Consider the following 22,668-nt stretch of genomic DNA (forward strand, 5'->3'; position numbering starts at 1 on the left):
CCTTCGGCTTGCCTGTAGCTATTATTCTGAGGTTCGTGACCTTTGCTTTCTATGTGGAAGGAAGATCTGCGTTCTGCCTGATGACTGCGGCACGTGCCTCCCTAGAGCCTGTCCTGACAGACTGGCTCTGCCAGAAATCTAGGATTGAGAGTATCTGTCTAAAAAAATGTTTTAAGAAACAACGAGGTAGTATTTATCTTTTAATTTAATGTTTGATACAGATTGCTTAATATCTCTGAAGGAGGATTAATGCTTTATATCACTGGTAGGTATATTCTCCTGAGATTTATCTTTCCCATATGTTGGAAACTCATTTTTCCCTTGTGTTCAGGTAAGACTACTGTCCAAGCTATAGACCTGAATCCAAAGCAGAAATGGATTTATGTGGCTAGGAAGGGTGTCATATATCTGTAATCTAGCAATGTGAGTTCTACCCAGGAAGCTCAAACAGGAGGAATAGTTTCCAGGTCAGCCATGAGTCACATAGGAAAAGACTGTCTCAAAAGGCATCAGATTAAAAGAAAAGGGAAGAAAAATACGTGTGTGTGTGTGTGTGTGTGTGTGTGTGTGTGTGTGTGAAAGTTAAATATCCAAATTCCACAATGCCCCTAATGATATCCACTGAAGTCATGTCTTATTTCTCATTAACTGATTTGGTCCCAAAATTGAATTTCAGTTTCTGTCTTACAATGAATAAAAATGATTCTTTGGTGGAATAGGCCACTTCTTCCCATAAAAGAAAGAAAGAAGAATATTTTAATTGCTTACTTTATCAGACCATTCATTAACCTATGTAATTTAAATTGAGAGGAAGCAAAATTCATCCTCAGGAGATGGAATGAAATTGTACACCTGAAAACTGGCCAGCATGTTTCTTCCTTCAAGTAAAATGTATTGCACTGATGTCCTGCACACATGAATAAAACACAAGTGGATTCCAGATGTCCTTGCATGACCCCATCTTCCAGACTATACCTTCTTTAACATTCCTTGATCTAGTTATTCTTTCCTGGCTTATGTGGAAGGCAGGAAAAGAACATCACAGCACTGGAGTGTTTCCCTTCAATGGCGCTTTATGTGTCAGATGGTTGCTTTAAATTAATTCTGAAGAGTCTGCATCTTTGTTCTATTAACACAGCATTTTGAGATTTTTGACAAGTGTCTTTTTTTTTTGCTGAGGAAACTCATAGAACTTGTTGGCACAGTCTCTCTTGCTGTTGTTTCAACTCTGCTTTGATAAGCCATGGAAAACAAACTTTCTGTCTTCCAGTGAGAAATATTTGCTTTTGCTCGTATTACCAAAAGTATACCAATTTTAGAATAAATAATAAAACCCACTGGCTCTTTCTCAAAGGGAAAACTATGTATTACAATGGACTGCAAAGTATGAAGATTAACACATAAAACTTTTGAGATCACCAGTTCAAAAACTATGAAAATGTATTATCTTTTAAATCCTTTTAATACAAAATTTGTAATACCATAACTGAGGTGACCACACAGGTTTACACACATAGTCATATGTGTGTGCACATGTAGGCAACAGATAGCCATGCTTAGGTTTGAATATGCACAGCTTATACTAAAATTATTTTTATTTTACTAGTCTCAAACTTATTTTCTGATTTCAACACAAAGCAATTTTTTTTTAATTTTTACTTTTTTTTTTTTGTCAGTTGTGGAGTTTGAACTCTGGGCACTGTCCCTCAGCTCTTCAGCTCAAGGCTAGCGCCTTACCAGTTGAGCTACAGCACCACTTCCGGTTTTCTGGTGGTTTATTGGAGATAAGAGTTTCACGGACTTTCCTGCCCGGGCTGGCTTTGCACCATGATCCTCAGATCTCAGCCTACTGAGTAGCTAGGATGACAGGCGTGAGCCACCGGTGCCTGGCAGCAATTTTAATTTCTTTATTCTTTGTGTACTATATTGAGTTTTATTTTTCTTGCCTGCAGATGACTTGCACCAATAATTATTCACTGAATATTTACTATAGGCAACAATAAAACAATACAATAACCTTTTTTAAATGAAGTATCTTATTAATTTATCACTAGAGGTTTGAATTTGGTTATTAAAATTACTTTTAACATCTCATCCTACAGCTGAAAAAATATGAGACACAAAGAGCCAGCTTAGTTTCTCATGATAATATAGGTTAAAAAATAATAGCCAAGATGTCAAACTGGATTCATGCCAGAGCTTTGTTCTTAGAGATAATGAACAAAGACAGATGGGGGGGGGGGACACACAACACCGACAACACACACCCACACATACACATACACACACACCCACACACACACACACGCGCACACGCACACACGCACACACACACACACACACACACACACACCAAAGGATACTGCATTGAGTTGGGAACTCAGACTGTAGAAATAGTAGGGGTACAGTTCTACCTTGCTCATTTTATTTTGGATGCTAGTTTTAATTTGGTTACTAAACATTTTAAAATACATTTATCTTTAAGAAAAAGTAAAACAAAACCAGGATATGCTGTTTTACCTGTGAAGTTTGTACAATTCTAGCAGCAAACAGTACTAGTGAGGGTGTTATACAATAGACATACTTATAAATTCCTTCTAACAGTATCAGAACTATTTTCGAATATCAAAACAACAAACTTACAGGTAATTCATTGATTAATTTTAATTCTGGGAAGTATTCATATGAATAAGTAACAAGTACTAAACTTAATACAATTATTTTTTGCCTGGCCTTTTGCTTGTTTGTTTCTTATAGCAAAAATAGCAATAAAACCACAAAATGACAGCCTAGTCTGCTTAAATTACAAAATATGTACACAGTGGATATTTTAAAAAGATAGTTGGCACCTCATATAGTTACATAAAAGTCTGTTAAAATGTATTGCTACATGACATAAGCAAGTTTGTGAAACATAAAATGTCTTTTTTAAGCTTTTGTGTGTTGACTTGCTTATACATACAGTGTTTATGAAAGGCCATTAGAAAATCTGTTATTGATATTCTAGAAGGTAGAAATTAGCTAGCTTGGAAAAGAGATTGGAGTCTTCTTATGGAGTGTTTATGTTAGGCATTGGGTAGTTTACAAATTTGGTGCAAATGTAATTAAATAGAAATTTGAAACATTTGTTTTTCATCTAAACCATTTGGGAAGTACATATGAGCAGTGGTATTTGAAGGTACTTCTTTTTCTGTCTCATCAGTGTGTAAATGTCATATCTGAGAAAAAGAAAATGGCAGGGAGGAGGGAGAAACTATATAGGGTCTCTAGGCAGCAGCCTCAAGCTGACAAAAAGACAACACTAGTACTGATCACTCCCTAGCATATTGATAAGAAGTTCCCAATCTAAATCTTTTTACTTTCTTCCACCGAATGACTTCTGTTATTAAGACGTGTATTAATACTATGACAGAGAGACAGAACAGAAAATAATGTTGTCTGATAGATCATTTCCATGAGGACTTTCAGTATAGTTTTCACTATGTCGTTTTTTTCTGACATAAGATGATGTAATTTACTAAGTCTCACGACAAGTTATCAATCCTGATGAAGGAAAGTAGAACTAGGAATTTAAGATTACTCATCAGTTTTTTGTGGCTCTAAGCATATTTTTACTCTTTGTCCCCTCCCAGTCTTCATCTCCTACAACCCCATTTCTCCTTGACCCTCCACCCCTGCGTACCTCACTTCCACACAGATTACAGCAAGGGACAGTTGAGACCCTTATGATTTGACTATATTTAATGACTTGACTATGTTTAGTATAACACAGTGGTCAGTAAATTGGACTTCACTAGATTCAGGGAATTTTCCCAAATGTTAAAAAATAGCGTTGTTTCCCCCAGTTCCATTCTAAGTTTAAGTCCTTTTTACAAAGGTGAAAAAAAAACATGGTAAAATAATTGGCATGTTCCTTCCAGTTCAGCTTCTGCTGAAGATCACTGGAAAGCTTCCAAAGTACCTTCTCAGAGACATATTCTAGGTGTGCGTATGTGAAAGAAAACCTACTTTCTCTGCCCTGGAAGGAAAGGATCAGATGACTACTTGGGTCTTTGCTGTTAGGAAGAACAAAACTGAAATCTGCATTTTGCTTAATTAAATTTTAGCTACATTTTGTTCCCTAAATAATTGAGCACTAATTTCAGATTTGTTTACTAAATAGCAGAACATTTGGGTTATAGAAAAGAAAAAAAAATACTGCAGACTAAAACAAAAATAAAAGCCTGATATAATACATGTATTTATGTGTACATACTTTATTTTTACTGACAAAAGAAGGGGAGATGGGAAGGAAAGAGAAAAAGAAAAGAGCAGGGACCACTCATAAATGACGGTGGCTTAATGCCTGAAGGAAATTAGTCAGCTCTAAATAGATACTACAAATTCCAGTCCCAGTTGTTTTAAATGGGGCAAACTTTCAAGGCCCTTGTGGGATACTCAAAGTACAGAGTTATGGATTGCATCTGGAAAGTAAATATTTTAGGCATTTTACAGTTTTTGTTGTAAATGTACAAGTCTTTGTTATAAATGTGCTACAAGTCTGGGACTATAGGGCATAATCAACCATAGATGATACATGAATGAGTGAAGCAGCGTTCTAGTAAAGTTTTGTTTAAAAAGAAAACAGGCAAGGGTTGTGCTGTTCACACTCCATTTTTAATTTTTACTATTCTTCTCACCTTGTGTTTCAAGTAGTTTCACTTCAACCTAATTCTGCAGCTATTTTCTTAGTACTGGCCAGAAGATTTCAGGTGACCTATAAACAAACGTTTCTTTAATGATCACATAAGGCAAAAAATAAGTAACACATGAAAACCCTGTATTTATGGATGTTATTCCTGAAAATATCCTTGTCAAGAAAAAAATTTATGCTAAACTTTAAAAATAAGTGCATATATAGATATATATTAAGTAAAAAGTATTATAGATTCAATAATGTAGCAATAGATATGGAGATAGAGTCCTTAAATGTTTGTGGCTTAGGAAATGTCATTATAAGGTTTTTATGACTATTACTAGTATCAGTATTTTTAATTTTATTATTACTAATATTATTAACAACTATTGTTACTCAACTACCAAACTAGAACTCAGGATCACCCTTAACTTTGCCATGAAATTCCAAATGGAAGGATTGTTCTGCTAAGATTGTAGTATACTTAACTCTTCTTTCTTTGTAGGCCTATCTTTCTTGTCTGTAATTTGTTACCTCTGTACTTCCTGCTTTTCCTTATACCTCTGATCTTCTAAATCTTCTTTTCTATAGGGTAAAACTGCGGTTGGTAATCTGACCATCCCTGAAATGAGAAGAGCCCAGCTTGGGGGGGAAGGAGCAGTTTTCATTGGGTGAGAGATTAGAACTCTAGACTAGTTGTTGGATTTGAGTGGGCATTCTGTTCCCAAAGAGATGGGGAGATCTTTGGAATCAACTCAAAGCTTTCCAGAGTCCAGAAGGAATTGGTCAAGGAGAGAATGTGCAAATGGCCATGGAAGAAGATTGTGTTGTTTTTTTTTAGCCTGTCAGTTTTAAATACTTAATGCTGTATATTTTCTTAATGTGAAACTATTGGACATGTTTCTCACTTCATTTATATTTTGTGATTTCACTTTTTTTATGAGCAATGAAACACATGCTGTGAATTGTTTAAGAACAAGATGACTCCAACTATGAAGGCCTTTCAGGGTCAGTGAAGGTTCCTGAAGTGTTTAGTTCCTGCCTGGGAGAATTGTCCAGATAACTTCTGGCACATAGACAGCAATTCAGTCCTGTACCCTAAGGCCACGATCTAATTATGTACTATCAATGTATCTCCATTAGCCCAGTTACAGTCTGGTCCTAATGAATCTCTTACAGAATTGGAAAGCTTCACATTCAGCCACGTTGAATGTTTTACACAGAGAATTCCCAAACATGCCTCATGTATATATATAATTCTACTACCTCCTTGTTTACATGCTGAGCCTATGTATATATATAATTCTACTACCTCCTTGTTTACATGCTGAGCCTTAGGAATAATACTTCTATACATAGACAGCCACATTTATACAACTATTTAAGATGCATACACAGAAATGTTGGTGTAATTCAATGTGTGTGCAGCCACACTTTAAATTTATACTATATTTTAAGAAAAACAACTTGTCAAAAGAATTTTTTAAAAATCAACAGAAACAAGAATAAATACAGTTCTACAGTTTTGAGCTAGTATCTTGAGTGAGCATTTTCATTGAGCTTATTTTTATCTCAGAATGGAGAGCACAGAACTTCATACTCATTTATATACTTAACTCTGTGATTGAATATGATAGATTTTATGTTCATTTGGTGCCATTTGTTTAGACAACAAAGAAGTGATTTTAATTCATCAGCTATTTGTGTATAATAAAATATCAAAATGTTTTAATTTTTTTGCTACATTATGCCAAAATACATTGAACCACATTTAAGGTTTTGTAACTATACCTTTACTGATGCTTAGTGAGAAAAATGACAACAGAAAGTATTAAATTCTTACAAGTTTGCCTAGTGTAGATGGTGATATTAAAATTAGTTTTGGAATTTTCATGTTGCTGATAATTTAGGTTTTATACTACATCGGGAATTTTGGAAGGCAGGGAGGAAAGAAAATAAAGATTGCAGAAGACATGATTTTAGCTCATCACTCAGTTATATAAAATGTCCCTCTATGGAAATTTCCTAAGCATACCATCAATTAGTCTTATTTGTCAAGAAGCTTGAAGTTTGTTCTCATGTGTGACTAAGGTATATACTTAGTGGAAAAGGTTATACATGAAGTGAATGCATTAAAATGAGTATATATGAATTGAGAAGCACACGAATACAAATATTATGCCAATATAAAGCCAAACGCTGGCTGTGCAGGAGGCTGAGATTTGGCAGGCCTAACAGGAAAGTCTGTGACACTCATACCTTCTGTTAAGCAACAACAACAACAACAACAAAAAAAAACCAAAAAAAACAAACAAACCAAAAAAAAACCCAAAACAACAACAGCAAAAAAACAAGTGGAGCTGTGGCTCAAGTGATAGGGTGCTAGCACACTCTCCTGGCTCAGGAATCACTTTGAAATGACTCATGACCTAATCAAGCTGAAGACTCAACGATGAACAAGAAGATGTGTTGAAGAAAGTTGAAGATGTGCTTTTCTTCTTAGCAGAGAGTCACGGGCAAGACAGTAACTTTTCTATGTCCAGCCCGACTTGTAGCCATTTTGCCCTTCTCAGGAAAAGCAGCTTAAGGATGATGTCAGAATCACAGAGCAGGGCACAGGTAAGATTATCTCAGAAACTGAACATTGCCTTAAGCCAATGCTGAGGTCTATGTTGCTTCTGGACTTTGGATTGACAGCTATAAAATTGCCATTTGGAGTCAGGTTTTTGAACATTCGAATACCAAACATCCAAACTGTTAAATTTTCAAACAACTTCAAGGGGAAGTGGGCAAAGAAACTAGGTGTATAGAACATTTAAAAAATCAGGTTGGTTAAAATCACTTTTTCCCATGAACAGATTGGTCATACTCCTAGCTGAAGTAATTTGTGCTTTACATTTGTCCATATGATCCATCTAAACTTGATTATGACAGATGGCCTTTAAGAAATAATATAGAAAAGATCTAAAATGCATGCAGTTTCTAAACATGAATGTTAATACAAAATTTAAACATATATATGCATATAGACATTGAAACAGAAGGTATTTTGATCAGTTTTTTTTTAAATTATCTTTTTACTTGAGATGAGGACACCTAGCCCACAAACACTTGAAAAACATTCAAAATTTTTATACGCAATCCTTAATCGTTTATATGTAATTACTTTTGTTTTTAAAGTTCCAATTCTAAATACATAAAGATTTTTGTAAAATAAAAGTTACCACAAAAACTTGAAATTTAATATCATTTCTTGTTTCCTCTATATCCCAGATAATTCTTCCCTAAAAAAGAAAATATCAGACAGCAATCAATTTTCTATATTTTCTGTTGTCTAGAAATGTGTTTAGGAAAGAAAATGCCAGGGAATGGAAGTTAACGTTTACATGAAGGACTTGAACTCTCCTAATTTTTAAGAATTTGGATCAGTCCTAGGCACAAACTCCTGGATTATCGGTATACTATTAGACATTAAGAGAATAAAGAAATAAGTTTTAGATGTTCACTTCTGTGCTGTTCACCGTATTGGCAGCATTTGCTTTGTGGTTCTCTTCACTGACCTGTTTACTTGTTGATTATAGTACATCTGTTCTAGTTTCATGTCTGTGCTAACTCATGTCGATTTTACTATGATGCACTTTGCTGGGAAAGCACACAGGTGGTAACTCTTTTACCTTATGACACATTTGCTCCCTGTGGAGTCAATTGATGTTAGAATTCTGACTGCTCTTGGGAATTGCTGGATTTGGATTTATTAATTCAACATTAATAAATTTATCAATTTAGCACAGGGTCTCAAAGGAAGATATTCAGAGAATGTATGAACCTGGCAACATTACTAAAAGAGCACAAAGCATTCTAATACTGATCGGGAGTGACTCAGAAGAAAGAGTAAACCAATAGCGAAATGATTTTAATTTTCTTGCATTTATAATAATTATGTTATTATTCCTATATTTAATTTGATATATTCTAAAACAATGTACAACTAAGGAGAAAAAACCTTAAAAAAAAAAGAAGTGAAAAGCTCTCATTTCTTTTGACTTTCAAATAATTATCTATTTGTGTGGTTTATAATTGTTCCCTGTGTTCATGGGTCTTTATTGTTGCTGTTTCTTTACAAAGATTGCCAACAATCCCCCATGGCAGACTGGATTTTCCTCTCAGTGGCTCATTTCCTTTTAGTCTTGTTAGCAATTAGCTCCCAGTGTACGTGATTGCAGTTTTGTTTGGCTTTCTACCTCTCTCTCTGGTAACTGGATTAGAAAAGAATTATGTGAAAGCTTGTATGAATGGTCAGGTTTTATGCTTTAGGGGAAATGTAAGAGAACGCAGACCTCTCATTAATGGGAAAGGAAACAGACAATTCCCAGCATTGGGAAGCTGTATGATGGATCAGTGCAAATAGGAATACCGGACTCTTCTCAATCTTCCAGTTTTCCCTTTACCATGGTTCTGTGTTTTTAAATACAAAACAGCTTCCTGAAGTCCAGTGGGGTGGAGAGAGTGAGCTAGTTGGCACTCTCAATCGATTCATATATGTGTGAAAATTAGCTAAAAATTTTCAAGTGTACTTTTTCATATTTTCAAAGGTAATCATGCATGCATTTTCTTGAAGTCTCTAATAGGGTAATTCCCTAGTGGATGTAAGATGGAATCTAAAACATCGACATCTTATTTCCAATGTAAATTGCATTGGGGGGGAGAAAGGATATAGAGTTTTGCTTTGGTTGGCCTTGTTTTATGGCCACGGGAGGTGACTTTCCACCCACTTCCCATAGAGATGTGTGAGAAATTCTTCAGTGCCTGAAACGAGTATCTTCAGAGTTACATGATCTGACCTAGTCAACCATGAGCGCTTTATTTAATGAAGGCCTTTCTCAATTATCTTCTCCTTCTGCCCTTGATTAGACATTGATGAATGCAGCGCCATTCCTGCAATATGTGAAACTGGTGAATGTTCCAACACCGTGGGAAGCTATTTCTGTGTTTGTCCACGTGGATATGTAACCTCAGCAGATGGCTCTCGGTGCATAGGTATGTCTTGTAGTTTGAAGGGAAAATACACTGCTTCTTTATCATGACAGAACAGCCCAAATAGGTATGAAAATGGCACCAATTACAAAACCACTGGGGAAATGGCTGAAAGTGATAAACGAATGGTGTGGCTGTGGAGGGACTAACAGACCAGGTACTCTTTGCAGACTTCAGTTTCCGATGCCGTCTGGTTTGTCTCGTGTTATCAGAATCGCTTTGGGGACAAAGATTTCCTCAGGACATGTTGGGTAACATAAAATGTTGTGTTACCAAAACATAAGACAGATTTTTAAAAATCTGCTTTGGGAGACAGAATGTAGCAATTAAAGGGTTTAATTTTTTATTATGGTTGTTGCTAAGAATCGTAAGAGTGATCAGCATCTTATTTGCTTTGTTTATTCTAGAAAAAGAGCAGTTGTTCCAAAAAAAGAATTGACCCTCTAATTTTGTGCTTTAAGCGTGTCCAACTAAAGCCCAGTAGACTTTCTTGCATTGTCTCCTTTGTTTGGAAAGATGAAACAGTGCCTGTAGTGATGACATAAGGAAGCTTTAGACTTACATTAACAATAACGCATGCTCATGGCATGGTGAGCTTTCCTTACAGTCCATTTCTTTTTTGGGGAGACTGGTGGTACTGGGATTTGAACTTGCACCTGTAGACTGGCACTTGAGCTATATACTTCTAGCCCTTTTTGCTTGGCTTAGTTTTCAAATAGCACCTCATGTTTTTGTCAAGGCTGCCACAGATTGCCTGCAATGCTACTGGCATGACAGGCATGTACTAATTACTCCTGGCTTATTGGTCAAGATTAGATTGCTGTAATTTTTTGCTTGGGTTGGCATCGGACTATCAGTCTCCACCTTCCAAGTAGCAGGGATTACAAACATGAGCCACCCTGTCTGTACTCATTTGTCTTTTTGAGCATTAAACCTAATCAATTCCAAGTGGACAAAAGACAAAAAGAGAGAGAGAATGCTTACCATTCTCTTTAGGAGCACTGACCATTTGTGTAATACAAAAATCAGAAAAATGAACTTGGTGATACTTAGAGATGTTTTACTAGATGAGAGCAATGTGGGCAGTAAGCCAGTTGACTAGGAAGCAATGGCCTAAGCACTCTGAAGGACATTATTGATGATGTCAGGTGATTGGCTTATCAGATGGAAATAGAGAATCACAAATGTAGGTGTGAAGTCTCAGGACACCAATAAAATGTGGACTGAACTCATTTGAGAAAATATAATCATATGACTGGCTAACTATGGTCATCTAGCAATGGGTAGTGCAGACGCTGCCTTCAGAATACCACATTGTCATAATAAATAAGAGTGAAAGAACAATAAGAGAAATAATGGAAGAAATAGAGCGAATGGTACTAAAATTAAGAGCTATCACCTACAAAATTTATGCCATGAATAAAACATGGAACATCTCCATTATTTCAGAGCAAGTTATTGATCTCTACTTCATTGACTTCAATTATGTGTTTGGTAAAACATTTCAAATTGTTGTTGATATAATTAGCAGTAGAAGGAAAAGACATATATATTCACACTAGACCAAGATTTAATGAGGTCTTTCTCTAGAAGAAGGTCTTTGATTTGCCATTATGTTGTTACAGCCTCTGTATTGCCTTGGTTTGTGTATTATATGAAGTCTTTAGACTTCACTTGAGACATTCCAGTACTTTAGAACCAGGTCCAGCCTATGTCAACTCATCTTACCACCTGGGACCTCACCCTCATCTCCTGCTGCACTCAGCCACACTCCATGCCTTTGCCCATATGTTCCCTTTGTCTGTAGCATCTTCCATTCCCGTCTGGGATTCCCCCATCCTGTCATTCCGCCTCATTTAGGTACTGTTTTTCTTTGTAATTATGCTTTCCTAGTACGAATTTTGGGGGGGGAGGGACAGAATTAATCCTTCTATCCATCCTTCTATTTTCCATTTCCATTTCAGTACTCATTTTCCTGCCTGTGTACTTGTGCTTTTCTTATTGTCCAAAAGGGGAACTTCTGCATTGTGACCTTGAGCCTCATACAATATCTTACTCAGATCTCATGCTCAGCAAATCTTTGCTGATTGAATAGGAAAATGAACTAATGGATTCAAGAGCTTCCTGTTAGTTAATACCTGCTTGATGTTGTTGGGCCTTTTACTGGACATGAGATGTGGCACTGGGTTACTTATGGGCCTGGATACTTAGAAGGAAGGAGCTGAATTTAGATCCAAAAGCTGATTCCTGAGCTAACCAGAGGTCTTATCCACTTCTGTGTCAATTTTCTTACCCCTAGGAACACAGGAAAGTCCCACCCCAAAGGGGAGAATGATTCTCAGAAATTACAAAGCAATGTAACAGCTTGATTTTTTTGAATAAATATGTGTTCCATATGTGAGAAAAAATAAATCTAACATTTTAATGTGTAAGAGATCTTTTTGATTTTCAAAATGTATTTTCTTAGGGTGAATTTATTTATGATTGAATTCTGTGTCATGGATATTCCCTTGCTATTTATTTTGTAACTCCACACTGGACATACTGATGATAATGAGTTGGATGAACTCAAAGCTTGTTTTGAATGTGGAGCTTTATTCTGGATGCTGAATATCACTAATTCCTTGTTCTAGTTCATGTCCATATACAAAAATCAATGAACTTGATTCTTTTTCTATATGTAGAAAAAGTTTCGTATGGAAGGATAGCTTATAAAATAGGACAGTCTGTCCATCTTATTGCATGTTAAATAAAAAGACAAGGTTCTTAAATTAATTTTAGCTAGTCTGTTAATTGTCCTTTTTTTTTTAAGTTTGTGCCAGTGCTGGAGCTTACACTCAGGACTTAGGCACTGTTTATGAGCCTTTTTGCTCAAGACTGGTACTCTACCACCTGAGCCAGAGCTCTACTTCTTAGTAGATACTTAGAGATGAGTCTCAGAGAATTTCCTGCCGAGTCTGGCTTCAAACTGACCCTCAGATCTCAGCCTCCTGAGTAGCTAGGATTATAAGCATGAGCTAACAGCAGCTGTCTATTAAACAACTTTTAAAGAGCTTTTAAAAGTCTATCCTAGATTTTTAAGAGTTAAGGTTGATCATTATGCTTTTACACCTATGATCCCAACTAAGCTAGAGATGGAGATTGGGAGGATCATGACTCAAGGCAAGTCTTGGCAAAAGTTAGCAAAACCATTCTCAGTACAAGCTTGACATGGTGGTGCATGCCTGCATCCCCAGTTCCTTGGGAGACTAGAGAGGAGGACCATAGTCAGAGACTAACCCTAGGCCCAAAATGAAAAAGACTACTTGAAAAGTAGCTAAAGCATATCAGGAACGAGGTATGACTCAAATGGTAAAACTGTTTAGGATGTGTGATGTTCTGAATTCAAATTCCAGCACTAAAAATAGATAAGAATAAATAAGAATCAGAGTATAACTAAACATGTTTTCCTTGTAGTGAAATGACTTAATGATCCTGTGTTTTTATGAGACACCCTTGGCATTACCATTGTTTATATTTTGAGGTAGCCGTTCACTGTGTATCACAGGTTAGCCTGGGACTCTCTGTGTGGTCAGGCTGCCTTTGAACTTGTGATCTTCCTGTCTCAGTCTCCTCAAGTGTTGGGTTTGCAGGCAAGCACGATCTCACTGGCTTCCCTGGCACTGCTAATGTTTAATTTCCATGAAGGACACAGTTACAGCCAGCTATAATTAGTAGATTTATAAGCAGCACAGAGCACAATGCATGCAGGATACATTACCTGCCATTATTTTGTATGTAGCCATCAAGGATCCTAAATAGAAGATTCCAAAGTGTCAGGCAATAACAGGTTCAGCTTAGAAAATGAAATGAAACATTTAGAAATTCTTATGATAGTCAGATGCTGCCACATCAGATGTTACAACAGTTTCAGTGTGCAGACTTATCTTGTAGTGTTTTGGGGATAACAAAACCTGAAAACATAATGTGAAAAATACAGACAAGAGGAAGTTGAGGAAGTAAGCAACTGCTAAATAATTTTGAGGTACTAGATACCGTTAGTTATAAAAACAAGAAAGAAAAGAAAAGCGGCATGCCAGTGGCTAGTGTCTGTCAGCCTAGCTACTTAGGAGGCTGAGATTGAAGGATCACGGTTTGAAGCCAGCCTGAGCAAGAGAAATCATGAGACTCTTATCTCTAATTAACCACAGAAAAATCTGGAAGTGGCCCTGTGCCTCAAGTGATAGAGTGCTAGCTTTGAGCAAAAGGAGCTCAGAGACAGCTCAGGCCTAGAGTTCCAGCCCTAGAGTTCAAGCTCCAGGACTGGCCAACAAAATAAACAAAACACACAAAACCCCCAAAAGTAATAGGCCCAGTTATTATAATTAAAATCCACGAGAGATGGACAGTTAACCAACATCTTGAAAAATGGGTAGGAGCTAGATGAATGAAAGGAGGAAGGGCAGGAGTGTAAAGAGAACAGTGTGACCAAGACAGGGTGCCAGAAATGTTCTGGATGTGGTGGCAGAATTTGGGGAAGAGAGCTGAGTGAATGACTGGATGTGACATGAGAAGAATGGGTTAGGATTGAGACTCTGTGGCTGCGGTTCTTGCTGTCCTGTCTGATATTTAGTGCCCGTCAAGATTTATAAGCAGGACGAGAAAATCCGTGGGTCAAGGTGTGGTGCCATGTATATAAAAATGAGGACGCTCATCACACGATGACATTATGTGATGGTCATAGCATTTTTATCAGGAGCATGATACAGAATGCTCAGTATAGTCTGCTCACCGTTATGTATGGGATGCTAGGCGTTGATTGCATGTGCACCTGTATATTTGCGAACAAGTATCTGAAGGAGAAGCTAGAATATCGAACAAAGATTTGCTAAAAGCAGGAGAGGGAGGCAGCATGAAACTTTGCAATGAATGGTAAGTTACCTTTAACTTCACAGTTACATAAAAGATGAGCAGTGAGTTAGAGATGTGTGTTGTGATGGAGAAAGAAAGTGGCCTAGAAAGGGTTAGGGGCGGTGAGGAAGAAATGCTGCACTATTTTGAAGGAACCACATGGGGTTATGATTCTTCTGTTCTCCTAATTCAGTTATTCTTGACTAATGTGAATGAAGCCTGCACGAAAATGTTAACAAGAGCAGGTATCTACAGACTTAATCACGGGGACTCAGTCTAGAGCCAGACCATCTGCGAGGAGACAGAGGAGAGGCCATGCAGGTCTAGTGATAGTACAGACAATGTGGTCATTTGCCCAGAGTTTAGTGTCACTTGTGGCTGACCTGGACTGACTTCTGGGTTTCCAGACTGAACTCTTCATTTATGATGAGCAAAGCTCATTCAACAGGAGATATATTATTTCAGAATACAGTCCTCTACTTTTACCAAGTTTTCATCATGTTGTTGAATTAACCATTAATTCTCTTAAATCATGTTTAGATTAAATGGCTTGCCATTTAAACAAACTAATCAGTGTGCCATCATTTTGTTTCAAGACAGGCTTCAATGTTAATTGGAAGAGATGAACTGCTTCCTCTTTCTCAGTGGCTCTAAATCAGAGCCTTGTAAATCTTGTTCAGGCAATTCAGCAAAGGTGGTAGGAGATGAGGAAAGGGATAGATGAAAAGGTCTACAAAGAATATTAGGACTTTGGATCTAGTGGACCTGACAGACATCTACAGAATATCCCATCAAATAGCTACAGAATGCCAATTATTAAGAATCTATAGAATTTCCTCCAAATTTTAGCATATTTGTTGTCTTAAACATAAGAAAATTAAATAACTCTTTGTATTTTATCAGAGCACAGTAAAAATCAACAGCAAGAGGAATTACAGAAAACACACAGACACATGTAGATTGAACTTTTGAGTGGTTGCTGAATCATCAGGGAAATGAAAAATTCCTAGAAGGAAACAAAAAAACCACTGGAATCTGTGGGATGCAATAAAGCAGTTCTAAGAGGGAGAACTGTAGCTGTAAATGGCTACATTAAAAATCAGAGTGGTGTCAAATAAGCTAACAATACACTGACTCTTTTCTAATGTGTGAAATTATACTGTCAGAACCCGGGGGGTAATTCTGCCATGTCTTTCGTTTTATTTTCTGGGTTCAGATCAGAGAACAGGCACATGTTTCTCAGGCTTGGTGAATGGTCGCTGTGCACAGGAACTTCCGGGAAGAATGACGAAAATGCAGTGCTGCTGTGAGCCGGGCCGATGCTGGGGTGTGGGGGCCCTTCCTGAGGCCTGTCCCGTCCGAGGGTCTGGTGAGTGGCAGGCCGATGCCGGTCTCAGGAGAATGCGTTAAGAAAAGGAGAAGTAGGGACTTCTTGAAGTCAGTTTTTATTTTGTTAGTATTGTCAGTAACTTGAGAAATTTTGTTAAGGATTGGAATGTGTTTGATTTGATCAATTTTGATAATCCCCATTTTAGTATCGTCTGACCGATTTCTTCTGAAAATGAAGTATTTAAAAAAAAAAATCATTAGAGCACTGAAATTGGAGCTCAGGGCCTTGCATTAGATGGACTTGCTTGAATAGATGGCACTCACTCTGAGTCAAGCCTCCAGCTTTTCTTTGACTCATTTTAGAGATGGAATCTCATGGATTTTTCTGCCTTGGCTGGCCTCAAATGATCATCTTCCAGATTGAAACCTCCTGTGTAGCTAGGATTACAGGTGTGAACCACTGACATCAGGATCAGACTTCAAATCTCTTCTTTTGGCTGAGTGCTTTAAATACCTTTTTTTTTTTTTGCTAGCAGTGCTAGAGTTTGAACTTGGCGCCTCATACTTCTTAGACTGGTGCGATACTACTGATCCATACCATCAAGCCCTTTACCACTGGCTCTTTTTTGGATAGTTTCACCACCCCTAGATGCACATTTGAGCCACCATCTACTTACTTTAGGCTTCCACATGTCTGAGATTACAGACATGTACCACTGTTTCTAGCTTACCTCCATGAAAACAAAGTCTTGGACTTTTCTGCTTAGACTGGCATGCAACCATAGTTCTCTTAGTCTCAGCCTTTCACATTGCTTAGAATAACAGATATACATCAATCACTGTGCCCAGCTCTGGATTGAGAATGGGTCTTGTGAGCTTTTTTACCTGGACTGGCTTGAAAGGCAAACCTCCCATTCTCAGCCTACCAAATAACTAGAATTACAAGCACAAGCCAATATCACTCAGCCTAATGCTTGTTCTGTTTATTTATTTGGTAGTACTGGGGGTTGAACTTGGGACCTTCTGTTTGCAAGGCAGGTGCTCTGCCATTTGAACAATGCTTCTAGGTTCTTTTTTTCCTTTGGTGACATTTCACTTTATGCACAGGACAGTCTGAGCTGTGCTCTTTTGCCTTGGGTTTGTCCATAGTGCTGGTGCTACACACCATTGTACCCAGCCATAGTGCTTCCTCCATTCCGGATGACAGTCACCTAACCCCACACCCAGTCACTGAGTGAGGTGGAGTCTCCCCAGGCTAGCCTTGAACCAAGATCTCTAATCTCTGCCATCCTACTGGGCTTTCATATCTCTGAATGAATACCCACAGTGTATGGTACTCAAATGGCTGTAAAACCTTTCTTTCTCATGAGTTTGAAATTAATCTTTCTAGTCTTTGCTATATTAACTTCCTTATGAATGAATCTATATTGAGAAATTACCTGAGCATGAATTATCAGTAACTTGTCTTGTTACACATAGAACATCATTAACAACATACAAAAATTTTCATCATATAAATTATATTGGTATGTTGTTTTAATTTTGATTTATAAAATCATAAAATGATTTAAAGTTTTTAAATATAAAGATATATACTTTTCCTGGCACCAGTAGCTCACACCTGTAATCCTAGGTACGCAGGAGGCTGAGATTTGAGGATCATAGTTTAACTGACACACGCACACACACACACACACACAAAAGACATATAGCTTTATATACTCTTATTATGGATAAAAAGGACAGCTTTTTCTTTCCAAATCACTAAGCTGATAAACCAAAATCAGTTGAAAGAGGAAAGTTATTCCCAGATAGTAAAATAAATTTGTAATCTTCTGCTTCCAGTTGTAATATATAATCAGTGACTTTTATTTTTCTCAATATAATGCCCTAATTCTGTAAATAGTTATGGAAATAAAAGTTTCTATACTTGTTTCTCTTTGCCTAACTATGATAGTTGCACAAATAAAAGATGGATTTTAAGCTTACTCTGGATATTGTCTACTATTGAAATACACATTAGAAAAATATTCTGGGGGCTGGGAAGGTGGCTCAGTGGTAGAGTGCTTGCCTTGCATGCATGAGGCCCTGGGTTCGATTCCTCAGTACCATATAAGCAAAAATAAAAAAGCCGGAAGTGGTGCTATGGCTCAAGTGGTAAAGCGCTATCCTTGAGCTGAAGAGCTGAGGGACAGCGCCCAGGCCCAGAGTTCAGGTCCCATGACTGGACCCAAAAAAAAAAAAATATTCTGGAAGTGCATTAAAATGTAGTCCTTCAAACAGAAGAAAAAAGACAGAAAAAATGTGTACATGTAATACTGGTGAGAATTCAAGCAAAAGCAAGCATATAGAATGAATTATCTAAAGTAAATTTCTTGCATTATTACTTATGTCTGGAATTTTATGAGTTATACTTAGGATAATAAAATTAAAATGCACATCTAAATGATTATGTCACTCAGTTAAAAAAGGCATATAACTTTTAAATGTTTTTAAAATGAATGTCCCTTTTCCTACTATTGCCATTATTGAGGATATTTACCAAGGTAATAACTTGTTTATTTGTATTGTGTACATCAGGTGAACTGAACTGAGCTCTTACCATATATAGCAGCTTTTCCTGTGAGGAAAGAAATGAATTCGGGTTTAAGCCAACCTTCTTTTCTTCTAGAGGAGCACCGCAGACTGTGCATGGAGGGACTTCCAATGGGAGGGATTCCAGGGAGTGCTGTGTCCAGACCTGGAGGCTCTGGTGGGAATGGCTTCATTCCACATGGCAATGGCAATGGCTACGGCCCAGGAGGCCCCAGCTTCCTCCCCGTCCCTGGAGGCAACGGCTTTTCTCCTGGTGTTGGCGGAGCTGGCGTGGGGGCTGGAGGACAGGGACCCATCATCACTGGACTGAGTATGTGTTCACATTTCTTCTTTAGTCCTTTGTTTTCTCTCTCAAGGGATATAGAAACAGATACTTGTTCTTATGTAGATGTGTTTGTGTATGTGTGTATAGGTGTATACTCCTTCAGTGTCTGAAGTGAACTAGAGTTAGGAACATGTAGAGGGAAATTATTTTTTCTGTTTTGTAAGCTTTCTGCTAAATTGGAAAATAGGATATGTGGCTGAGGCTCTCTGAAAAATACAAACGAAAGCCTGGTAATTCTCCAACCTAATTGACACCAGTGAAAAGTATATTTCCAATTGGATTTTATTTGACCTGTTTCAGCTGCCCCATTCCTATATCTCGTGAATTACTTTTAACTGAGATAAGGTAAATTCTGCTCTGTGCCTAACCAAACACTGGAATGCACACGTCTTTCCTCTCTCACCCTCTTTGTGTTAAATTGCTTAAGAAATCAAGATCTTTCAGCTTCAAACCAGAGTTGGCATTTGTGTGCTTGACATTCAAGTTCACTCTTGAAAAGCACTGCTCTTGTTAATAATATTTAATGATGTCCTGCAGTGCTATGTTTATTCTTTTTGGCAAGTCGCCTATTTACAATAACAAAATATTCAGCTAGTTACAAAAAAGAAATGGAAAGCACTCAGTGTAGTGTAGAGCATTCCTGAAATTTTAAAAAGACATTATAGAATTGGTTTCCATATGTGTAACTGAAAAGCAACTTGCAGCCATGTGTCCCAAGAATAGTTTCAGATCTCTGCATTTAAAACTAGTAAAATGTGAAGTGATGTAGCTTTTTGGTAGAGACTTGGTTAACTTACCACTAAAGAACCTTTTGAAAGTCAGCTCTAAGAAAAGTAATGCGTCTTGCAATCATTAATACTACTTGTGCTTTAATTTCCCTTAGCAATTCTCAACCAGACAATAGATATCTGTAAGCATCATTCGAATCTTTGTTTGAATGGACGATGCATACCTACTGTTTCTAGCTACCGATGTGAGTGCAACATGGGTTATAAGCAAGACACAAATGGAGATTGTATAGGTGAGTGATTCTTTAATCCTTTCAAATTTTGGTCATTTGTTTTGTTTGGAAGTACTGGTGTTTGACCCCGGGGCCTCACACTCTTGCCGGGCTGGCATTCTGCCACTTAAACCATGCCTCCAGCTTTGCCTTTTCTGGTTATTTTGGAGATAGAGTGTTAGCTGACATTTTTGTTCAGGCTGGCTTCCAACCACGATTTTGTAGATCTCAGTGTCTTGAGTAGTTAGGGTTTTAGGCATAAGCCATGGGCACTCAGCTAGAATACATGTATAATAATTGTTTTCTCTCTTTCTACTAATCTTAGCTTCTTAGGTTTGCCCTTGTTTGACTTTATCTCCTCAATATAGTTTTTCTTTTTCCTTTTTCTCTGAATAGCTATTGACGGGAAACTATTGTGATTTTTCCTTTTCTGAATATTTTATATCTTGGCATTCCTGTCAGTATTCTGGGATATATTAAGTTACTGGTAGTTTTCTCTGCGCTTATTTACAAGGTGTACTAGATGGGACTGGAGCAGTGTATAGTCCTTAGTTCATGATTTCCCACTAGTGAGGCGTGATCTTCTAGTGTATTCTGTCTCTCCAATGCCCCAAGTAGTTCTACAGCTGGTTGTCTAGAAGAGGTACCATTTCTGTCCCCATGTAGTAGCCAGGAACTCTTACCTCTGACATTTTTTTTTAATAATTCCTCTTTCTTTCTTCGGTGAACTTCCTCAAATGCATGGGTTCGTATATTTTACTGGACACTTGAAGACAAATTTTCTGTGCTTCCAATTTCTCATTCAGTGCAACTCTTCCTCTTTGCTATGCTTCTGTAAATATAAGGTGACTTGAATCTAAACTGGGTTCTATCTCCTTTACTCTAGAAGCTTACTTCATTCTGCTTGGGCTTTCCCTTCTTGCATCATGTCTGTAAACTCCCTTCAACCTCTAGCTGAAGTACCTATACAATCTACTACATTGCTCCTAACTCTCGGGGACCTGTGTTCTTCGATAACATGACCAGGTTTCTTCACATATGCTGTCATGTGATTGTGTATTTCAAGACAAAGGATAGTAGCTAGAGCATATTTCTATTTTTTTTCAATACGAAGAAAGAAAGACGAGCAATGAATAAAGTGGAAATACCCAGGTCAGAGGACAACTTTTTTTTTTTTTAAATAATAAGTTCAGATTATGACAAGAGTGATACCGCAAATGACAAACTGTAGAACAACAATGTCATAGGCTGATCAGTAGGACCTATCAACAAATTAATTGTGAAGAGTTAGAAAATAAAAGACTGTAGTAATTATTCAAGTTCCCGGCTTCGCAAAACTAGGTAGACTGTATTATCATTAGCATATGAAATAAAGAGTCAGTTGGGAGGAATTGGCTGCTAACTGGCTTTGGACACAATGTCTCTTGGGTATCAGACATTTGACTATATAGATTTAACCCTGAAGAGCAGTCTTCTAAAGTTACAGACTTGGAAATCAATAACATACAGGTGGGTGTCAGAATCTAAGACTGAATATTATCATGGTGGCTAAACAACTGGAAGAGGGAAATAATATCAGTAGTACTTCCATTGGAACTCTGTTGAACAGAACAAAAACATTTAAGATCTGTAAAGAAAACTTTGTATGCCTATTGGAGAAATAGAAAAATAGGGGTTATGCCACTAAAGCTACATATGGGGACACTTTAAAGAGAAAAGGCATAAGACATGGTGAAATGCAGCAGAGAAATCAAATGAAGTGAGGACGAAGATCTAGACTTTGTAGTTAGTTGGAGTTTGATGACCTTTTAAGAATGGTTTTAGAATAATGGTAATTAAGTCATTTTGAGGTTATTCTTCTGTTTATTCATAGCATTACCAAATGATCATAACTATGCTTTATAGTTAGCACAACCCTAAATACCTAAATATGGGGCTCAGGTCTTCTGTCAAAATATTAGATAAGCAGCCAGGTACAGAGTTAGTATCATAATTTTGACAAGTTAAACTGACCAATTCTAAATAAGTGCACTGTGATTATAAAAGGAGCAATTAAACATGATGGTTGCAAAAAAATTCCTGCACCATGTACAGGTTTAGAAATCTGAGTGATTAAAACTAAGGTCAAGATCTCTATATGTAGTTGTACAAGTTTTCACCACAAACCCCAACAGAGTACCTTACAGGTCCTAAGTATGGACACTTTAGGATTGTGTAATCCAAATGCTGAATTTTTGGCTTAGTTGGTACCACTGATGCTTGTCTAACTTACAGACCACCAGAATGATGGTATTATTTTTGAAACACTACAAAATCTTATATACTCATTATTACTTTATGACTTACCAGAAAATATGATAATGAATATGTAATTCTAAAATAGCTGCTCTTGTACAATTAAGATTCGATCAAACTGAAATTTGATTGTGTTTTACTGTTAATACTTGCCATTCTTATCTCACTAACCAAAAAAGTATTATTTTTGAAACACTACAAAATCTCATATACTCATTATTACTTTATGACTTACCAGAAAATATGATAATGAATATGTAATTCTAAAATAGCTGCTCTTGTACAATTAAGATTCGATCAAACTGAAATTTGATTGTGTTTTACTGTTAATACTTGCCATTCTTATCTCACTAACCAAAAAAGTAGATGTGGGCCTAGACTATAATATTTTCTCTTAAAAATTTATTGTTATTGTAAATGTGATATACAGAGTGGTTACAGTTACATAAGTCAGGTAATGAGTACATTTCTTTTTGAACAGTTTATGTCTTCCCTCATTTGGATTATAATATTTTCTATTAGCAA

The 22,668-nt window shown here is 37.0% G+C and overlaps 1 protein-coding gene across 1 annotated transcript in view; it reads left to right on the forward strand.

The window, feature by feature from the left end:
• Fbn2 (fibrillin 2) overlaps positions 1-22,668 on the forward strand; it is a 199,485-nt gene that overhangs the window by 71,277 nt on the left and 105,540 nt on the right. The window contains exons 8-11 of the mRNA XM_042674436.1: positions 9,587-9,712; positions 15,816-15,968; positions 18,600-18,833; positions 19,732-19,869. Coding sequence (XP_042530370.1) covers positions 9,587-9,712; positions 15,816-15,968; positions 18,600-18,833; positions 19,732-19,869 — 651 coding nt within the window. The remainder of the gene's footprint in view (positions 1-9,586; positions 9,713-15,815; positions 15,969-18,599; positions 18,834-19,731; positions 19,870-22,668) is intronic.

This window comes from Dipodomys spectabilis, unplaced genomic scaffold (assembly GCF_019054845.1).
Source record: "Dipodomys spectabilis isolate Male_0828 unplaced genomic scaffold, ASM1905484v1 ptg000019l, whole genome shotgun sequence".
NCBI classification, from domain to species: Eukaryota; Metazoa; Chordata; class Mammalia; order Rodentia; family Heteromyidae; genus Dipodomys; species Dipodomys spectabilis.